This window comes from Anolis sagrei, chromosome 5, assembly GCF_037176765.1.
Source record: "Anolis sagrei isolate rAnoSag1 chromosome 5, rAnoSag1.mat, whole genome shotgun sequence".
NCBI classification, from domain to species: Eukaryota; Metazoa; Chordata; class Lepidosauria; order Squamata; family Dactyloidae; genus Anolis; species Anolis sagrei.
In genome coordinates, this window is record NC_090025.1 from 4,225,715 (window position 1) to 4,243,871 (window position 18,157).

General features: G+C 50.2%; 1 protein-coding gene across 1 annotated transcript in view; it reads left to right on the forward strand.

The window, feature by feature from the left end:
* Positions 1-18,157, forward strand: part of LOC132777129 (rho-related BTB domain-containing protein 2-like) — a 50,721-nt gene that overhangs the window by 13,669 nt on the left and 18,895 nt on the right. The window contains exons 4-6 of the mRNA XM_067468466.1: positions 618-803; positions 4,963-5,876; positions 5,982-6,100. Of these exons, the coding sequence (XP_067324567.1) occupies positions 618-803; positions 4,963-5,876; positions 5,982-6,100 (1,219 nt within the window). The remainder of the gene's footprint in view (positions 1-617; positions 804-4,962; positions 5,877-5,981; positions 6,101-18,157) is intronic.

The following is an 18,157-nucleotide window of genomic DNA, read 5'->3' on the forward strand; positions in this document are numbered from 1 at the left end:
AGCTCATCCCCTGTTTGGGTATCAGCCAGCACGTCAACGACTTAAATCCAGACATAGTTTTCTACGATCTACAGAGACACTCGCTGGAACACCTCAGCAAGTGAGAGTCCAAAAGTGGCAGGCTCAAACCCAGAACTGATACCAAATGAGGGACTCCCCCCTGGGCACACAGAGGACTGGGCGACTTGGAAGGCGCTGAACAGACTGTGTTCTGGCACCACGAGATGCAGAGCCAATCTTAAGAAATGGGGCTACAAAGTGGAATCCACGACATGCGAGTGTGGAGAAGAGCAAACCACTGACTACCAGCTGCAATGCAACCTCAGCCCTGCCACATGATGCACAATGGAGGACCTTCTTGCAGCAACACCAGAGGCACTCCAAGGGGCCAGATATTGGTCAAAGGACATTTAACCAGCTACCAAACTCACACATGTTGTAGTTTGTCTGTTTGTTTGCTTTGTTCTGTTAGGAATGTAATATATTTGACTGGCTGCCCTGACACGAGGAATATATAAAAAAAACTTAGAAAGTGCCAGGTGATTTCCAAATCCTGGCAGGTATGGTCCACCTTTGCAACAGATCCCCTGCCTCACTTCAATCCTCTTCTTCTGCAGGTCGGACGTGGTGGTGCTCTGCTTCTCCTTGGCCAACCCCAACTCCCTGAAGCACGTGAAGACCATGTGGTACCCCGAGATCAAGCACTTCTGCCCGCGCACCCCCATCGTGCTGGTGGGTTGCCAGCTGGACCTCCGCTACGCCGACCTCGAGGCCGTCAACCGCGCCCGGAGACCCCTGGCCAAGTGAGGAGCCCCCCTCCCCACTAGATAGATAGACCCCCCACCTGCCTTCCTTTGGGTGTTTGGGTGGGACCTCCTGTTACTCTTGGAGGTGGGAGATAGAATCATAGAATCAACGAGTTGGAAGAGACCTCATGGGCCATCCAGTCCAACCCCATTCTGCCAAGAAGCAGGAATATTGCATTCAAATCACCCCTGACAGATGGCCATCCAGCCTCTGTTTAAAAGCTTCCAAAGAAGGAGCCTCCACCACACTCCGGGGCAGAGAGTTCCACTGCTGAACGGCTCTCACAGTCAGGAAGTTCTTCCTCATGTTCAGATGGAATCTCCTCTCTTGTAGTTTGAAGCCATTGTTCCGCGTCCTAGTCTCCAAGGAAGCAGAAAACAAGCTTGCTCCCTCCTCCTCCCTGTGGCTTCCCCTCACATATTTATACATGGCTATCATATCTCCTCTCAGCCTTCTCTTCTTCAGGCTAAACATGCCCAGCTCCTTAAGCCGCTCCTCATAGGACTTGTTCTCCAGACCCTTGATCTGCTCCCTCCTCCCTGTGGCTTCCTCTCACATATTTATACATGGCTATCATATCTCCTCTCAGCCTTCTCTTCTTCAGGCTAAACATGCCCAGCTCCTTAAGCCACTCCTCATACGGCTTGTTCTCCAGACCCTTGATCTGCTCCCTCCTCCCTGTGGCTTCCTCTCACATATTTATACATGGCTATCATATCCCCTCTCAGCCTTCTTTTCTTCAGGCTAAATATGCGCAGCTCCTTAAGCCGCTCCTCATAGGGCTTGTTCTCCAGACCCTTGATCTGCTCCCTCCTCCCTGTGGCTTCCTCTCACATATTTATACATGGCAATCATATCCCCTCTCAGCCTTCTTTTCTTCAGGCTAAATATGCGCAGCTCCTTAAGCCGCTCCTCATAGGGCTTGTTCTCCAGACCCTTGATCTGCTCCCTCCTCCCTCTGGCTTCCTCTCACATATTTATACATGGCTATCATATCCCCTCTCAGCCTTCTCTTCTTCAGGCTAAACATGCCCAGCTCCTTAAGCCGCTCCTCATAGGGCTTGTTCTCCAGACCCTTGATCTGCTCCCTCCTCCCTGTGGCTTCCTCTCACATATTTATACATGGCTATCATATCCCCTCTCAGCCTTCTCTTCTTCAGGCTCAACATGCCCAGCTCCTTAAGCCGCTCCTCATAGGGCTTGTTCTCCAGACCCTTGATCATTTGAGTCGCCCTCTTTCTCTGGACACATTCCAGCTTGTCAATATCTCTCTTGAATTGTGGTGCCCAGAACGGGACACAATATTCCAGATGCCAGGGAAGGATCCACTCCCAATGGGCGTGTTTCCCTGAATGGGGTGTGTGTGTGTTTTCAGACAAAATATCTCCACTCCCCATGCTCGCGAGCAGCGGTGAATAGTTTATAATGGAGAATAAAAGACAAAAGGCGCATTGAGCCCGTCGATGCTGATGACGAGAGGGTGTCTTTATCAGTTATTTATATGACTCGCAGTTGTCTCAGGAAGTTAGTGAAGTTACTGTGAGTCCCATTATCTGTGGTCCATCCCCCTCCAAACTGCTCCAGGATGGAGAGTTGATCATGGGGGTTTTGTGTGCCAAGTTTGGACTTGATCGGTCATTAGATGAGTGTTGCAGAGGTCTTGGGAAGTGAGTGGAGGTACTTGAAGTCCCATCATCCCTAGTCTGTACTCCCCAAACCTCACCAGAATGTTGAGTTGGCCATGGGGGTTCTATGTTCCAAGTTTGGTCTTTATTGGTTTTTGAATGAGTGTCGCTATGGTTTCAGGAAGTGAGTGAACGTACTGCAAGTCCCATCATCCATCGTCCATCCTTCAAACAGCACCGGGATGTAGGGTGGGTCATGGGGGCTGTGTGTGCCAAGTGTGGGCTTGATCGGTCATTAGATGAGGGTTGCAGCAATCTTGGGAAGGGAGTGGAGGTACTTGAAGTCCCATCATCCATGGTCTGTCCTCCAAACTGCACCAGGGTGTAGAGTGGGTCATTGGGGCTCCGTGTGCCAAGTTTGGTCTTGATTAGTCATTGGCGAGGGTCTCAGTGGTCTCCCTCACCAACTGCAAACCCTGTGATTCCAAGGGGCAGGGCAATGGGAGCATACCTGTTGGGCAGGTGGGCTTATTAGCAAAAGACCCTCCTCCTCATAAATGCGCAGTAGAGTAACTTAGTTGCAGCAGCGTAACCCAAAACCAGTAGCCCAAAGTGATAAAAACACACAGACCAATGTTATCTTTATAGTAAAATAATATGGTTGCGCTGTTTACAATAAGGTTTACAAATAAGGTTTCCATAACACAAATAAACAAACACATAGTCGCATTACACGCAGCAGCCTTCACATTGGAGCTCTCTCATATGAGGCTTCTCTCACACAGTGGTTTACCTCACATTCTTCAGGACGACACTAGCTTTTGCCCACTGACTCTAACAGGCTTTGCCCTACTCACTCTCCTCAGCCTACTCACTCTCCTCGGGACAACACTAGCTTTGGTCCACTAACTCTAAAAGCTTCGGCCTACTCACTCTCCTCAGGACAACACGAGCTTTCGCACACTGACTATAACAGTCTTTGGCCTAGTCACTCTCCTCTGTATGACACTGGATTTGCCCACTAACTCTAACAGGCTTCAGCCTACTCACTCTCCTCAAACGACACGAGCTTTCACCTACTGACTCTAACAAGCTTTGGCCTACTCACTCTCCTCAGACAACACGAGCTTTCGCCCACTGACTATAACATTTGACTTACTCACTCTCCTCAGGACGACACGAGCTTTGGCCCACTGACTCTCACAGGCTTTGGCCTACTCACTCTCCTCAGGACAACACTAGCTTTGGCCCACTGCCTCTAACAGGCTTCAGTCAACTCACACTCCCCAGGACGACATGAGCTTTGGCCCACTGACTTTAACAGGCTTCAGCCTACTCACTCTCCTCAGGATGACACGAGCTTTGGCCCACTGACTCTAACTGGCTTCGGCCTACTCATTCTCCTCAGGACGACACTAGCTTTCGCCCACTGACTCTAGCAGGCTTCGGCCTACTCACTCTCCTCAGGACGAGACTAGCTTTGCCCACTGACTCTAAGAGGCTTTGGCCTACTCAGTCTCCTCAGGATGACACGAGCTTTGGTCCACTGACTCTACTCACTCTCCTCAGAACAACACTAGCTTTGGCCCACTGACTCTAACAGGCTTCAGCCTACTCACTCTCCTCAGGATGACACGAGCTTTGGTCCACTGACACTAACAGGTTTCAGCCTACTCACTCTCCTCAGGACGGCACTAGCTTTGGTCCACTAACTCTTAACAGGCTTTGGCCTACTCACTCTCCTCAGGACGACACGAGCTTTGGCCCACTGACTGTACTCACTCTCCTCAGAACAAGACTAGCTTTGGCCCACTGACTCTAACAGGCTTTGGCCTACTCACTCTCCTCAGGATGACACGAGCTTTGGTCCACTGACTCTACTCACTCTCCTCAGAACAACACTAGCTTTGGCTCACTGACTCTAACAGTCTTTGGCCTACTCACTCTCCTCAGGACAACACTAGCTTTGGCCCACTGACTCTAACAGGCTTTGGCCTACTCACTCTCCTCAGGACGACACTAGCTTTGCCCACTGACTCTACCAGGTTTTGAAGCCTACTCACTCTCCCCAGGACGACACTAGCTTTGGCCCACTGACTCTACCAGGTTTTGAAGCCTACTCACTCTCCTCAGGACGACACTAGCTTTGGTCCACTAACTCTAACAGGCTTCAGCCTACTCACTCTCCTCAGGACGACATGAGTTTTCACCCATTAACTCTAACAGGCTTCTGCCTACTCACTCTTCCCAGGACGATACTAGCTTTGACCCACCGACTCTACCAGGTTTTGAAGCCTACTCGCTCTCCCCAGGATGACATTAGCTTTGGCCAACTGACTCTAACAGGCTTTGGCCTACTCACTCTCCTCAGGACGACACGAGCTTTTGCCCACTGACTCTACCAGGTTTTGAAGCCTACTCACTCTCCCCAGGACGGCACTAGCTTTGGCCCACTGACTCTACCAGGCTTTGATGCTTTGGTCTCGTCCGTTCAGCCATGACCTTCTTTCTCCCTTGCCCCCTCCTCTAGGCCCATCAAGCCTTCAGACATCTTGCCCCCGGAATACGGGCACGAAGTGGCCAAGGAGCTGGGCATCCCCTACTACGAGACCAGCGTGGTGGCCCAGTTCGGCATCAAGGACGTCTTCGACAACGCCATCCGGGCTGCCCTCATCTCCCGGCGCCACCTCCAGTTCTGGAAGTCCCACCTCAAGAAGACCCAGCGGCCTTTGCTGCAGGCCCCCTTCTTGCCCCCGAAGCCCCCGCCACCCATCATCCACATCCCGGAGCCGCTTCCCGAGGAGGGCCGGGGTCCCACCGCCCTCTTCCACCAGCCCCTCTGCGCCGACGTCGCCTTCTTCCTCCAGGGCGGCCACCGGATCTTCGCCCACCGCGTCTACCTGGCCACCTCCTGCTCCAAGTTCTACGACCTCTTCATGCTGGACTTGGGGGGAGAGGCGGTTGCGGCGGCCAAAGAGCCCGCCGGCAGGACGAAAAGCTTGGACGCCGCGGATAAGGCGCCACCGGGACCCCCGGCAGCCTCTCTTCGGACCTCGCAGAGTGACGACCCGCTGCGCTTGGCCCCGCCCGCCCGGGAGTTGTCCGGCTGGGGACGGGGCTTCGTGCGCATGTGTCCAGAGGTGGTGCGGGATCCTGTGACGTTGCAGGAGAGGTCCATGACGGCGGTGTACCTGGACGGGCTGGTGCAACCGGGACCCTTCCGGGCGGTGCTGGAGTACCTCTACACGGGACACCTGGAGCAGCACCGGGCCGACCTCATGCAGGTGGCCGCCATCGCTGAGCTGCTCGAAGTCTTTGACCTGCGCATGATGGTGGCCAACATGCTCAACAAGGAGAGCTTCATGAACCGCGAGATCACCAAAGCCTTCCATGTGCGGCGGGCCAACCGGATCAAGGAGTGCCTGACCAAGGGTACCTTTGCAGGTAGGTGAGAGAGGGGTGGGGTGCCCCCCACCTTGGTTGGTTGAGAGCGTTGGGGGCATGATCCGCCACCTGCGCTTGCAACACTGTCTTCCTTTCCCCCTTCAGATGTGGTCTTTGTGGTGGACGACGGATCGGTGCCGGCGCACAAGCCGCTGCTCCTCGCAGGATGTGACTTCATGGTGGCCATGTTTGGCGGCACATTCCGGGAGAGTTGCGCTGCTGAGGTGAGGCGAGGAGGGGCTGGAAGTAGAATCGTTATTTTTCCACTGACTCTAAGAGGCTTTGGCCTACTCACTCTCCTCAGGATGACACGAGCTTTGGTCCACTGACTCTACTCACTCTCCTCAGAACAACACTAGCTTTGGCCCACTGACTCTAACAGGTTTCGGACTACTCACTCTCCTCAGGATGACACGAGCTTTGGCCCACTGACTCTAACAGTCTTTGGCCTACTCACTCTACTCAGGATGGCACTAGATTTGGCCCACTGACTCTAACAGGCTTCAGCCTACTCACTCTCCTCAGGACGACACGAGCTTTGGTCCACTGACACTAACAGGTTTCAGCCTACTCACTCTCCTCAGGACGGCACTAGCTTTGGTCCACTAACTCTTAACAGGCTTTGGCCTACTCACTCTCCTCAGGACGACACGGGTTTTCGCCCATTAACTCTAACAGGATGACACGAGCTTTGGCCCACTGACTCTAACAGTCTTTGGCCTACTCACTCTACTCAGGATGGCACTAGATTTGGCCCACTGACTCTAACAGGCTTCAGCCTACTCACTCTCCTCAGGACGACACGAGCTTTGGTCCACTGACACTAACAGGTTTCAGCCTACTCACTCTCCTCAGGACGGCACTAGCTTTGGTCCACTAACTCTTAACAGGCTTTGGCCTACTCACTCTCCTCAGGACGACACGGGTTTTCGCCCATTAACTCTAACAGGATGACACGAGCTTTGGCCCACTGACTCTAACAGTCTTTGGCCTACTCACTCTACTCAGGATGGCACTAGATTTGGCCCACTGACTCTAACAGGCTTCAGCCTACTCACTCTCCTCAGGACGACACGAGCTTTGGTCCACTGACACTAACAGGTTTCAGCCTACTCACTCTCCTCAGGACGGCACTAGCTTTGGTCCACTAACTCTTAACAGGCTTTGGCCTACTCACTCTCCTCAGGACGACACGGGTTTTCGCCCATTAACTCTAACAGGATGACACGAGCTTTGGCCCACTGACTCTAACAGTCTTTGGCCTACTCACTCTACTCAGGATGGCACTAGATTTGGCCCACTGACTCTAACAGGCTTCAGCCTACTCACTCTCCTCAGGACGACACGAGCTTTGGTCCACTGACACTAACAGGTTTCAGCCTACTCACTCTCCTCAGGACGGCACTAGCTTTGGTCCACTAACTCTTAACAGGCTTTGGCCTACTCACTCTCCTCAGGACGACACGGGTTTTCGCCCATTAACTCTAACAGGATGACACGAGCTTTGGCCCACTGACTCTAACAGTCTTTGGCCTACTCACTCTACTCAGGATGGCACTAGATTTGGCCCACTGACTCTAACAGGCTTCAGCCTACTCACTCTCCTCAGGACGACACGAGCTTTGGTCCACTGACACTAACAGGTTTCAGCCTACTCACTCTCCTCAGGACGGCACTAGCTTTGGTCCACTAACTCTTAACAGGCTTTGGCCTACTCACTCTCCTCAGGACGACACGGGTTTTCGCCCATTAACTCTAACAGGATGACACGAGCTTTGGCCCACTGACTCTAACAGTCTTTGGCCTACTCACTCTACTCAGGATGGCACTAGATTTGGCCCACTGACTCTAACAGGCTTCAGCCTACTCACTCTCCTCAGGACGACACGAGCTTTGGTCCACTGACACTAACAGGTTTCAGCCTACTCACTCTCCCCAGGACAGCACTAGCTTTGGTCCACTAACTCTAACAGTCTTTGGCCTACTCACTCTCCTCAGGATGGCACTAGCTTTGCCGACAATGGGTTAAACCCTTGTGCCGGCAGGACTGCTGACCTGAAGGTTGGTGATTTGAATCCGGGGAGTGGAGTGAGCTGCTGTCTGTCAGCTCCAACTTCTCATGAGTGAAGCCTCCCACAGGACGGTAACACATCCGGGCATCTCCTTTCCAGGTGGCACAATGGGCTAAACTCTTGTGCCGGCGGGACTGCTGACCTGAAGGTTGACGGTTCGAATCTGGCAAGTGGGGTGAGCTGCTGTCTGTCAGCTCCAGCTTCTCATGAGTGAAGCCTCCCACAGGACAGTTAACACATCCGGGCATCTCCTTTCCAGGTGGCACAATGGGCTAAACTCTTGTGCCGGCAGGACTGCTGACCTGAAGGTTGGCGATTTGAATCCGGGGAGTGGGGTGAGCTCCTGTCTGTCAGCTCCTGTCTGTCAGCTCCAGCTTCTCATGAGTGAAGCCTCCCACAGGACAGTTAACACATCCGGGCATCTCCTTTCCAGGTGGCACAATGGGCTAAACTCTTGTGCCAGCAGGACTGCTGACCTGAAGGTTGGCGATTTGAATCCGGGGAGTGGGGTGAGCTCCTGTCTGTCAGCTCCAGCTTCTCATGAGTGAAGCCTCCCACAGGACAGTAACACATCCTGGCATCTCCTTTCCAGGTGGCACAATGGGCTAAACTCTTGTGCCGGCAGGACTGCTGACCTGAAAGTTGGCGGTTCGAATCTGGCGAGTGGGGTGAGCTGCTGTCTGTCAGCTCCAGCTTCTCATGAGTGAAGCCTCCCACAGGACAGTAACACATCCGGGCATCTCCTTTCCAGTTGGCACAATGGGCTAAACTCTTGTGCCGGCAGGACTGCTGACCTGAAGGTTGGCGATTTGAATCCGGGGAGTGGGGTGAGCTCCTGTCTGTCAGCTCCAGCTTCTCATGAGTGAAGCCTCCCACAGGACAGTCACACATCCGGGCATCTCCTTTCCAGGTGGCACAATGGGCTAAACTCTTGTGCCGGCAGGACTGCTGACCTGAAGGTTGGCAGTTCGAATCTGGCGAGTGGGGTGAGCTGCTGTCTGTCAGCTCCAGCTTCTCATGAGTGAAGCCTCCCACAGGACGGTAACACATCCGGGCATCCCCTTGCAGACAGCCTATTCTCTCGCACCAGAAGCGACTTACAGTTTTCTCAAGGGGTTCTGTGTTTCTGAGCATGCATGTGCTCCCTTTCACGGAGAGGGTCTCTCTTCATGGCCCACCTTTTGTCCCACGGGCTTCTCAAAGTGCTTCTTCTAACCACTCCTTCTGGTTTTGAAATGCCAAGTCAACGTTGGTGCTCCTGACACGATAAAATTTCAGGGTTCCTGTGTTTCTGACCATACATGTACTCCTTTTCATGGAGAGGGTCTCTTTTCATGGTCCACCCTTTGTCCCACGGACTTCTCAGGTCAAACATTGAAGTCCCCATTGGCCTCTTGGACGTTTAGGGGTCCGGCCCAGCTTACTTGTCCGAACGTATCTCTCTCTACGTTCTATGTCGTAGTTTAAGATCCACCAGGGAGGCCCCACTCTCGGTCCCACCGGCCTCGCAAACATGTCTGGTGGGGATGAGGGACAGAGCCTTCTTGGTGGTGACACCCCGCTTGTGGAATTTGCTCCCTAGTGAGATTAAATCGGCATCCTCCCTCCTTTCCTTTAAGAAAAAATTGAAATCGTGGTGTTGGTCCCCATTATCCTCTTGGACGTTTAGGGGTCCGGCCCAGCTTACTTGTCCGAATATATCTCTCTCTATGTTCCGCCTCGTAGTTTAAGATCCACTGGGGAGGCCCCACTCTCGGTCCCACCAGCCTCACAAACACGTCTAGTGGGGATGAGGGACAGGGCCTTCTCGGTGGTGACCCCCCGCTTGTGGAATTTGCTCCCTAGTGAGATTAGATCGGCGTCCTCCCTCCTTTCCTTTAAGAAAAAATTGAAATCGTGGTGCTGAAGTCCCCATTAGCCTCTTGGACGTTTAGGGGTCCGACCCAGCTTACTTGTCCGAATGTATCTCTCTCTACGTTCCGCCTCGTAGTTTAAGATCCACCGGGGAGACCCCGCTCTCGGTCCCACCGGCCTCACAAACACGTCTAGTGGGGATGAGGGACAGGGCCTTCTCGGTGGTGACCCCCTGCTTGTGGAATTATCTCCCTAGTAAGATTAGATCGGCGTCCTCCTTCCTTTCCTTTAAGAAAAAATTGAAATCGTGGTGTTGGTCCCCATTAGCCTCTTGGACGTTTAGGGGTCCGGCCCAGCTTACTTGTCCGAATATATCTCTCTCTATGTTCCGCCTCGTAGTTTAAGATCCACTGGGGAGGCCCCACTCTCGGTCCCACCGGCCTCACAAACACGTCTAGTGGGGATGAGGGACAGGGCCTTCTCGGTGGTGACCCCCCGCTTGTGGAATTTGCTCCCTAGTGAGATTAGATCGGCGTCCTCCCTCCTTTCCTTTAAGAAAAAATTGAAATCGTGGTGCTGAAGTCCCCATTAGCCTCTTGGACGTTTAGGGGTCCGACCCAGCTTACTTGTCCGAATGTATCTCTCTCTACGTTCCGCCTCGTAGTTTAAGATCCACCGGGGAGACCCCGCTCTCGGTCCCACCGGCCTCACAAACACGTCTAGTGGGGATGAGGGACAGGGCCTTCTCGGTGGTGACCCCCTGCTTGTGGAATTATCTCCCTAGTAAGATTAGATCGGCGTCCTCCTTCCTTTCCTTTAAGAAAAAATTGAAATCGTGGTGTTGGTCCCCATTAGCCTCTTGGACGTTTAGGGGTCCGGCCCAGCTTACTCGTCCAAACGAATCTCTTTCTTCGTTCCACCTCGTAGTTTAAGATCCACTGGGGAGGCCCCGCTCTTGGTCCCACCAGCCTCACAAACGTGTCTGGTGGGGACGAGGGACAGGGCCTTCTCGGTGGTGACCCCCTGCTTGTGGAATTCGCTCCCCAGTGAGATTAGATCAGCGTCCTCAATCCTTTCCTTTAGGAAAAAAAAATGAAATTGCCACCTCGTAGTTTAAGATCCACTGGGGAGGCCCCACTCTCGGTCCCACTGTCTTCGCAAATGCGTCTGGTGGAGATGAGGGACAGGGCCCTCTCGGTGGTGACCCCCTGCTTGTGGAATTTGCTCCCTAGTAAGATTAGATCGTTGTCCTCCTTCCTTTCCTTTAGGGAAAAACTGAAATTGTGGTTTTGGAACCAGGCTTTTGGCTAGCAGGCACTTTGGATCATGATTGTTATGATAACGTAAACGGTTATGTGACTGTATAATTAACGTTATTGTTTGTAATTTATTGCATATTTATGGTTTTATATTGTAGTTATATTGATATTGTGGCATTGAATGGTTGCCAGTGTTAGTCGCTGTGAGTCCCCCCCTCGGGGGTTGAGAAAGGCAGGGTAGAAATGTTGTGTGTGTGTGTGTGTATGTGTGTGTATATATATATATATATTGGTCATCTGCAAGGATGTTGCCCAGGGGACGTTGCCTGGATGTTTTGATGTTTTATTTATTTATTTATTATTTAAATAAGGTAAAGGTTTTCCCCTAACCTGAAATCCAGTTGTGTCCGACTCTGGGGTGTGGTGCTCATCTCCATTTCTAAGCCGAAGAGCCGGCGTTGTCCGTAGACACCTCCAAGGTCATGTGGCCGCCATGACTGCATGGAGCGCCGTTAAAATATAAATAAACTAGCTGTACCCGCCGTGCATTGCTGTGGCCAACCTTCCCTCCCTCTTTCTCTCCTTCTTTTCCTCTACTTCTTTCCCTTCCTATTTATCTTCTTTCTTCCATCTCTACCTGTTTCATTGGTGGAGTTCAGAATGCTCTTTGATTGTAGGTGAGCTATAAATCCCAGTAACTACAAATCCCAAATGTCAAGGTCTATTTCCTCCAAACTCCACTAGTGTTCATATTTGGGCATATGGAATATTTGTGTCAAGTTTGGTCTAGATGATCCATCATTGTTTGAGTCCACAGTGCTCTCTGGATGTGGATGAACTATAATCCCCAAACTCAAGGTCAATGTCCACCAAACCCTTCCAGTGTGTTCTGTTGGTCATGGAAGTCCTGTATGCCATGTTTGGTTCAATTCCATCATTGGTGGAGTTCAGAATGCTCTTTGATTGTAGGTGAACTATAAATTCCAGCAACTATAACTCCCAAATGACAAAATCAATTTTTTTGAGTGAAGGACATACATTGGGTTGTTAGGTGTATGCTGTCCAAATTTGGTGTCAACTGGCCCACTGGTTTTTGTGTTCTGTTAATACCACAAACGAACATTACATTTTTATTTATATAGATAGATTATTAGTAATATTACATGTAAATGCTCTGTGCATCATGAGTACCTTAAAAACAAAAGAACCAATGAACGAAATCCCACCAAATTTGGCAACAAAACGTCTCACAACACAAGGAGTGACCGTCACTCAAAAAATTATGATTTTGTCATTTGGGAGTTGTAGTTGCTGGGATTTATAGTTCACGTATAATCAAAAAGCATTTTGAACTCCACCAGCGATGGATTTAAACTGAACTTGGCACAACTCCCATGACCAACAGAAAACACTGGAAGGGTTTTGTGAGCATTGACCTTGGGTTTGGGAGTTGTAGTGCTCTCTGGATGTAGGTGAACTACAATTCCCAACTCAAGGTCAATGTCCACCAAACCTTTCCAGTTTTTTCTGTTGGTCATGGGAGCCCTGTATGCCATGTTTGGTTCAATTCCATCATTGGTAGACTTCAGAATGCTCTTTGATTGTAGGTGAACTATAAATCCCAGCAACTACAACTCCCAAATGTTAAGGTCTATTTCCTCCAAACTCCATCTGTGTTCCTATTTGGGCATATGGAATATTCGTGCCAAGTTTGGTCCAGATCCATCATTGTTTGAGTCCACAGTGGTCTCTGGATGTGGGTGAACTACAACTCCCAAACTCAAGGTCAGTGCCCACCAAACCCTTCTAGTGTTTTCTGTTGGTCATGGGAGTTCTGTGTGCTAAGTTTGGTTCAGTTCCATCATTGGTGGAGTTCAGAATGCTCATTGTTAGTTCGCCCTCAGACCGTGAGAGGCCTCAGTGTGAGAAGGCCTCAGTGTTAGTTCGACCTCAAACAGTGAGAGGCCTCAGTGTTTGTTTGCCCTCAGAATGTGAGAGGCCTCAGTGTGAGAAGCCCTCAGTGTTAGTTCGCCCTCAGACTGTGAGACGCCTCAGTGTGAGAAAGCCTCAGTGTTAGTTCGCCCTCAGACTGTGAGAGGTCTCTGTGGAAGAAGAGCCTCAGTGTGTTAGTAGGACTTAGTATGAGTAGGCCTCATAGTTCTCAGTATGAGAAGGCCTAGTATGAGAAGCTTCAGTGAGATAAACCTCGGAATGAAGGCTTCATGTGTAAAGCTACTGTGTGAAGCTTCAGTGAGTGAAGGCCTGTGTGTAAACCTACTGTGTGAAGCTCCTGTGTAGCTTCGGTGTGAGAGGAGGCTCTGTGAGAGCGAAGCTGTTTATCTGCATGAGATAAACAGCTCTGCCCCTCCCCTGTTACTTTGCCTCAGTATATGAGAGGTGTCAGTGTGAGGTAGGCCTCAGTGTGAGGTAGGCCTCAGTGTGAGTAGGTCTCAGTATGAGAAGGCCTGGTGTGAGAAGCTTCAGTGAGAGAAGCCCCAGGTGGAAGGCTTTGTGTGAAGCTTCAATGTGTGTAAAGCTACTGTGTGAAGCTCCTTGTGTAACTTCGGTGTGAGAGGAGACTCTGGGAGAGCAAAGCAGTTTATCTGCATGAGAAAGAACCCCAGCATGGAAGCAAAGAAGGAAGTGTAAAGAACTTTGTTCATTAGGTTCTTGTAGGTTTTTTCGGGCTATAGGGCCATGTTCTAGAGGCATTTCTCCTGACGTTTCGCCTGCATCTATGGCAAGCATCCTCAGAGGTAGTGAGGATGCTTGCCATAGATGCAGGCGAAACGTCAGGAAACATCCTCACTACCTCTGAGGATGCTTGCCATAGATGCAGGCGAAACGTCAGGAGAAATGCCTCTAGAACATGGCCCTATAGCCTGAAAAAACCTGCAAGAACCTAGTGATTCCAGCCATGAAAGCCTTCGACAAAACTTTGTTCATGTTATGAAAACCTTGTTGTAAATAGTGCAGCCATATTATTTTGCTTCTAGCCATCCCATGCCACGCGTTGCTGTGGCCCATTCTGGTGGTCATGAGGGTTCTGTGTGGGAGGTTTGGCCCAATTCCATTATTGGTGGAGTTCAGAATGCCCTTTGACCGTAGATGAACTACAAATCCCAATAACTACAACTCCCAAATGTCAAGATTCTATTTTCCCCAAACTCCACCAGTATTCACATTTGGGCATATTGAGTATTCATGCAGAGTTTGGTCCAGATCCATCATTGTTTGAGTCCACAGTGCTCTCTGGATGTAGGTGAACTACAACTCCAGAACCAAAGGACACTGCCCACCAAACCCTTCCAATGTTTTCTGTTGGTCATGGGAGAACTGTGTCCCAGGTTTGGTTCAATTCCATCGTTGGTGGGGTTCAAAATGCTCTTTGATTGTAGGTGAACTATAAATCCCAGCAACTACAACTCCCAAATGCCAAGATTCTATTTCCCCCAAACTCCACCAGTGTTCTCATTTGTGCATATTGAGTATTTGTGTAGAGTTTGGTCCAGATCCATCATTATTTGAGTCCACAGTGATCTCTGGATGTAGGTGAACTACAACTCCAGAACCAAAGGACACTGCCCACCAAACCCTTCCAGTGTGTTCTGTTGGTCATGGAAGTCCTGTATGCCATGTTTGATTCAATTCCATCATTGGTGGAGTTCAGAATGCTCTTTGGTTGTAGGTGAACTATAAATCCCAGCAACTACAGCTCCCAAATGTCAAGGTCTATTTCCCTTAAACTCCATCTGTGTTCATATTTGGGCATATGCAATATTTGTGCCAAGTTTGGTCTAGATGATCCATCATTGTTTGAGTCCACAGTGCTCTCTGGATGTGGATGAACTATAATCCCCAAACTCAAGGTCAATGTCCACCAAACCCTTCCAGTGTGTTCTGTTGGTCATGGAAGTCCTGTATGCCATGTTTGGTTCAATTCCATCATTGGTGGGGTTCAAAATGCTCTTTGATTGTAGGTGAACTATAAATCCCAGCAACTACAACTCCCAAATGTCAGGAGAGGAGATTCCATCTGAACATTAGGAAGAACTTCCTGACTGTGAGAGCCGTTCAGCAGTGGAACTCTTTGCCCCGGAGTGTGGTGGAGGCTCCTTCTTTGGAAGCTTTTAAACAGAGGCTGGATGGCCATCTGTCAGGGGTGATTTGAATGCAATATTCCTGCTTCTTGGCAGAATGGGGTTGGACTGGATGGCCCATGAGGTCTCTTCCAACTCTTTGATTCTATGATTCTATGATTCTATGATTCAAGATTCTATTTCCCCCAAACTCCACCAGTGTTCTCATTTGTGCATATTGAGTATTCGTGTAGAGTTTTGTCCAGATCCATCATTGTTTGAGTCCACAGTGATCTCTGGATGTAGGTGAACTACAACTCCAGAACCAAAGGACACTCCCCTTTTGGTGGGGTGGGAAGACCGAGCCGTGTTGGCACCAGGAAGGCAGGTCAAAGGCGTTAAGTTGCAAAGAGGGTCAGGACTGGGGTCAGATTGCGCAGCTTCCCTTGGCTCTTTCCTCTTGGTCCTCCTCCCCTATGAATCCGGACCCCTCTCTTTGGCAGGAAGGAAGAGCAGCTGGTCCCAGGAATGCGCTCCTCCAGCCACTGGCGGGGAAGGACCCAAGATAAATTGGGCAGTGCAAAAATAAAAGGGCCAGGCGGTCAAGCAGGCCAGCAAGCCTAACGCCTCTCCTCCTCCTTCTGCCATATTCTTGGGTGGTTTGGCTCTTGGCTCCACCGCCAACCTCATGGACCTTCCTTCCCAGGCTCAGGCAGGGGCCAGCACAAGGAGTGCCACTGAGCATGTGCAGAGTGGACTCTGCCCTCCCAAGTCTTAGAGAAATGGACTTCTGTCTTTCAGGAATCATAGAATCATAGAATCCTAGAGTTGGAAGAGACCTCTTGGGCCATCCAGTCCAACCCCATTCTGCCAAGAAGCAGGAATATTGCATTCAAAGCACCCCTGACAGATGGCCATCCAGCCTCTGTTTAAAAGCCTCCAAAGAAGGAGCCTCCACCACACTCCTCAAGGGGCAGAGAGTTCCACTGCTGAACATAGAATCATAGAATCCTAGAGTTGGAAGAGACCTCGTGGGCCACCCAGTCCTCCAGCCTCTGTTTAAAAGCTTCCAAAGAAGGAGCCTCCACCACACTCCTCAAGGGGCAGAGAGTTCCACTGCTGAACATAGAATCCTAGAGTTGGAAGAGACCTCGTGGGCCACCCAGTCCAACCCCATTCTGCCAAGAAGCAGGAATATTGCATTCAAAGCACCCCTGACAGATGGCCATCCAGCCTCTGCTTAAAAGCCTCCAAAGAGGGAGCCTCCACCACACTCCTCAAGGGGCAGAGAGTTCCACTGCTGAACATAGAATCATAGAATCCTAGAGTTGGAAGAGACCTCGTGGGCCACCCAGTCCAACCCCATTCTGCCAAGAAGCAGGAATATTGCATTCAAAGCACCCCTGACAGATGGTCATCCAGCCTCTGCTTAAAAGCCTCCAAAGAGGGAGCCTCCACCACACTCCTCAAGGGGCAGAGAGTTCCACTGCTGAACATAGAATCATAGAATCCTAGAGTTGGAAGAGACCTCTTGGGCCATCCAGTCCAACCCCATTCTGCCAAGAAGCAGGAATATTGCATTCAAAGCACCCCTGACAGATGGCCATCCAGCCTCTGTTTAAAAGCTTCCAAAGAAGGAGCCTCCAACACACTCACTTCGGGGCAGAGAGTTCCACTGCTGAACGGCTCTCACAGTCAGGAAGTTCTTCCTTATGTTCAGATGGAATCTCCTCTCTTGTGGTTCCTCTCTTGTGGAAGTTGAGGTCCAAGGCATAACACAGGGGTGGCCTTGCTTGGGAGCCTTTCTAGTCCAGTTCTGGAGGGGAAGGGTGATTATTGAACCATAGACCCCAATCAATCAATTAAAATAAATAAATAAATAAATATAAATATAAATAAATAAATAAATAAATAAAAACACCCAAGCAACGTCCCCTGGATGTTTTGAAATACTTATGAAAAGGAGAACCAGTCCAACCCCCTTCTGCCATGCAGCCACATACAATCAAAGCACTCTTGACAGATGGCCATCCAGCCTCTGTTTTTTTTTTCTCGTGTCAGGAGCGACTTGAGAAACTGCAAGTCGTGTCCGGTGTGAGAGAATTGGCCATCTGCAAGGATGCTGCCCAGATGTTTTGATGTTTTATTTATTTATTGAAAGCATTTATATTCTGCCCTTCTCACCCCAAAGGGGACTCAGGACGGAGCACAACATACAAATGGCAAACATTCAATGCCAAAACATACTACACTGAAAGGTAAAGGTAAAGGTTTCCCCCAGACATTAAGTCCAGTTGTGTCCGACTCTGGGGGTTGGTGCTCATCTCCATTTCTAAGCCTAAGAGCTGGCGTTGTCCATAGGCATTTGCGTTTTCGGTTTTGTAATTTGTTGATTGGGCTTGGCCTCATGTATGTCGCTCCGAGTCCCCATTGGGGAGATGGTGGTGTGGTATAAATAAAGATTATTATTATTATTATTATTATTATTATTATTATTATTATTATCTCCAAGATCATGTGGCTAGCATGACCACAATGAGCACTGTTACCTTCCCGTCGGAGCGTTACCTATTGATCTACTCACATTTGCATGTTTTCGAACTGCTAGGTTGGCAGAAGCTGGGGCTGACAGCTGAAGCTCATGCCGCTCCCCAGATTCGAACCTGCGACCTTTCGGTCAACAAGTTTAGCAGCTCAGCGGTTTAACCCACTGTGCCACCGGGGCATACAAAAACATTAAAATCACTTATCCTTGTGGGAGGCTTCTCTCATGTCTTCACATGGGGAGCTGGAGCTGATGGAGGGAGCTCAACCCACTCTGATGGGGTTGGACCTGATGGCCCACCAGGTCTCTTCCAACTCTAGGATTCTATCATTCTATTATTATTATTATTATTATTATTATTATTATTATTATTATGTTCAGCAGTGGAACGCTCTGCTCCAGAGTCCGGTGGAGACTCCTTCTTTGGATGGCTGGATGGCCATCTGATTCTATCATTCTATTATTATTATTA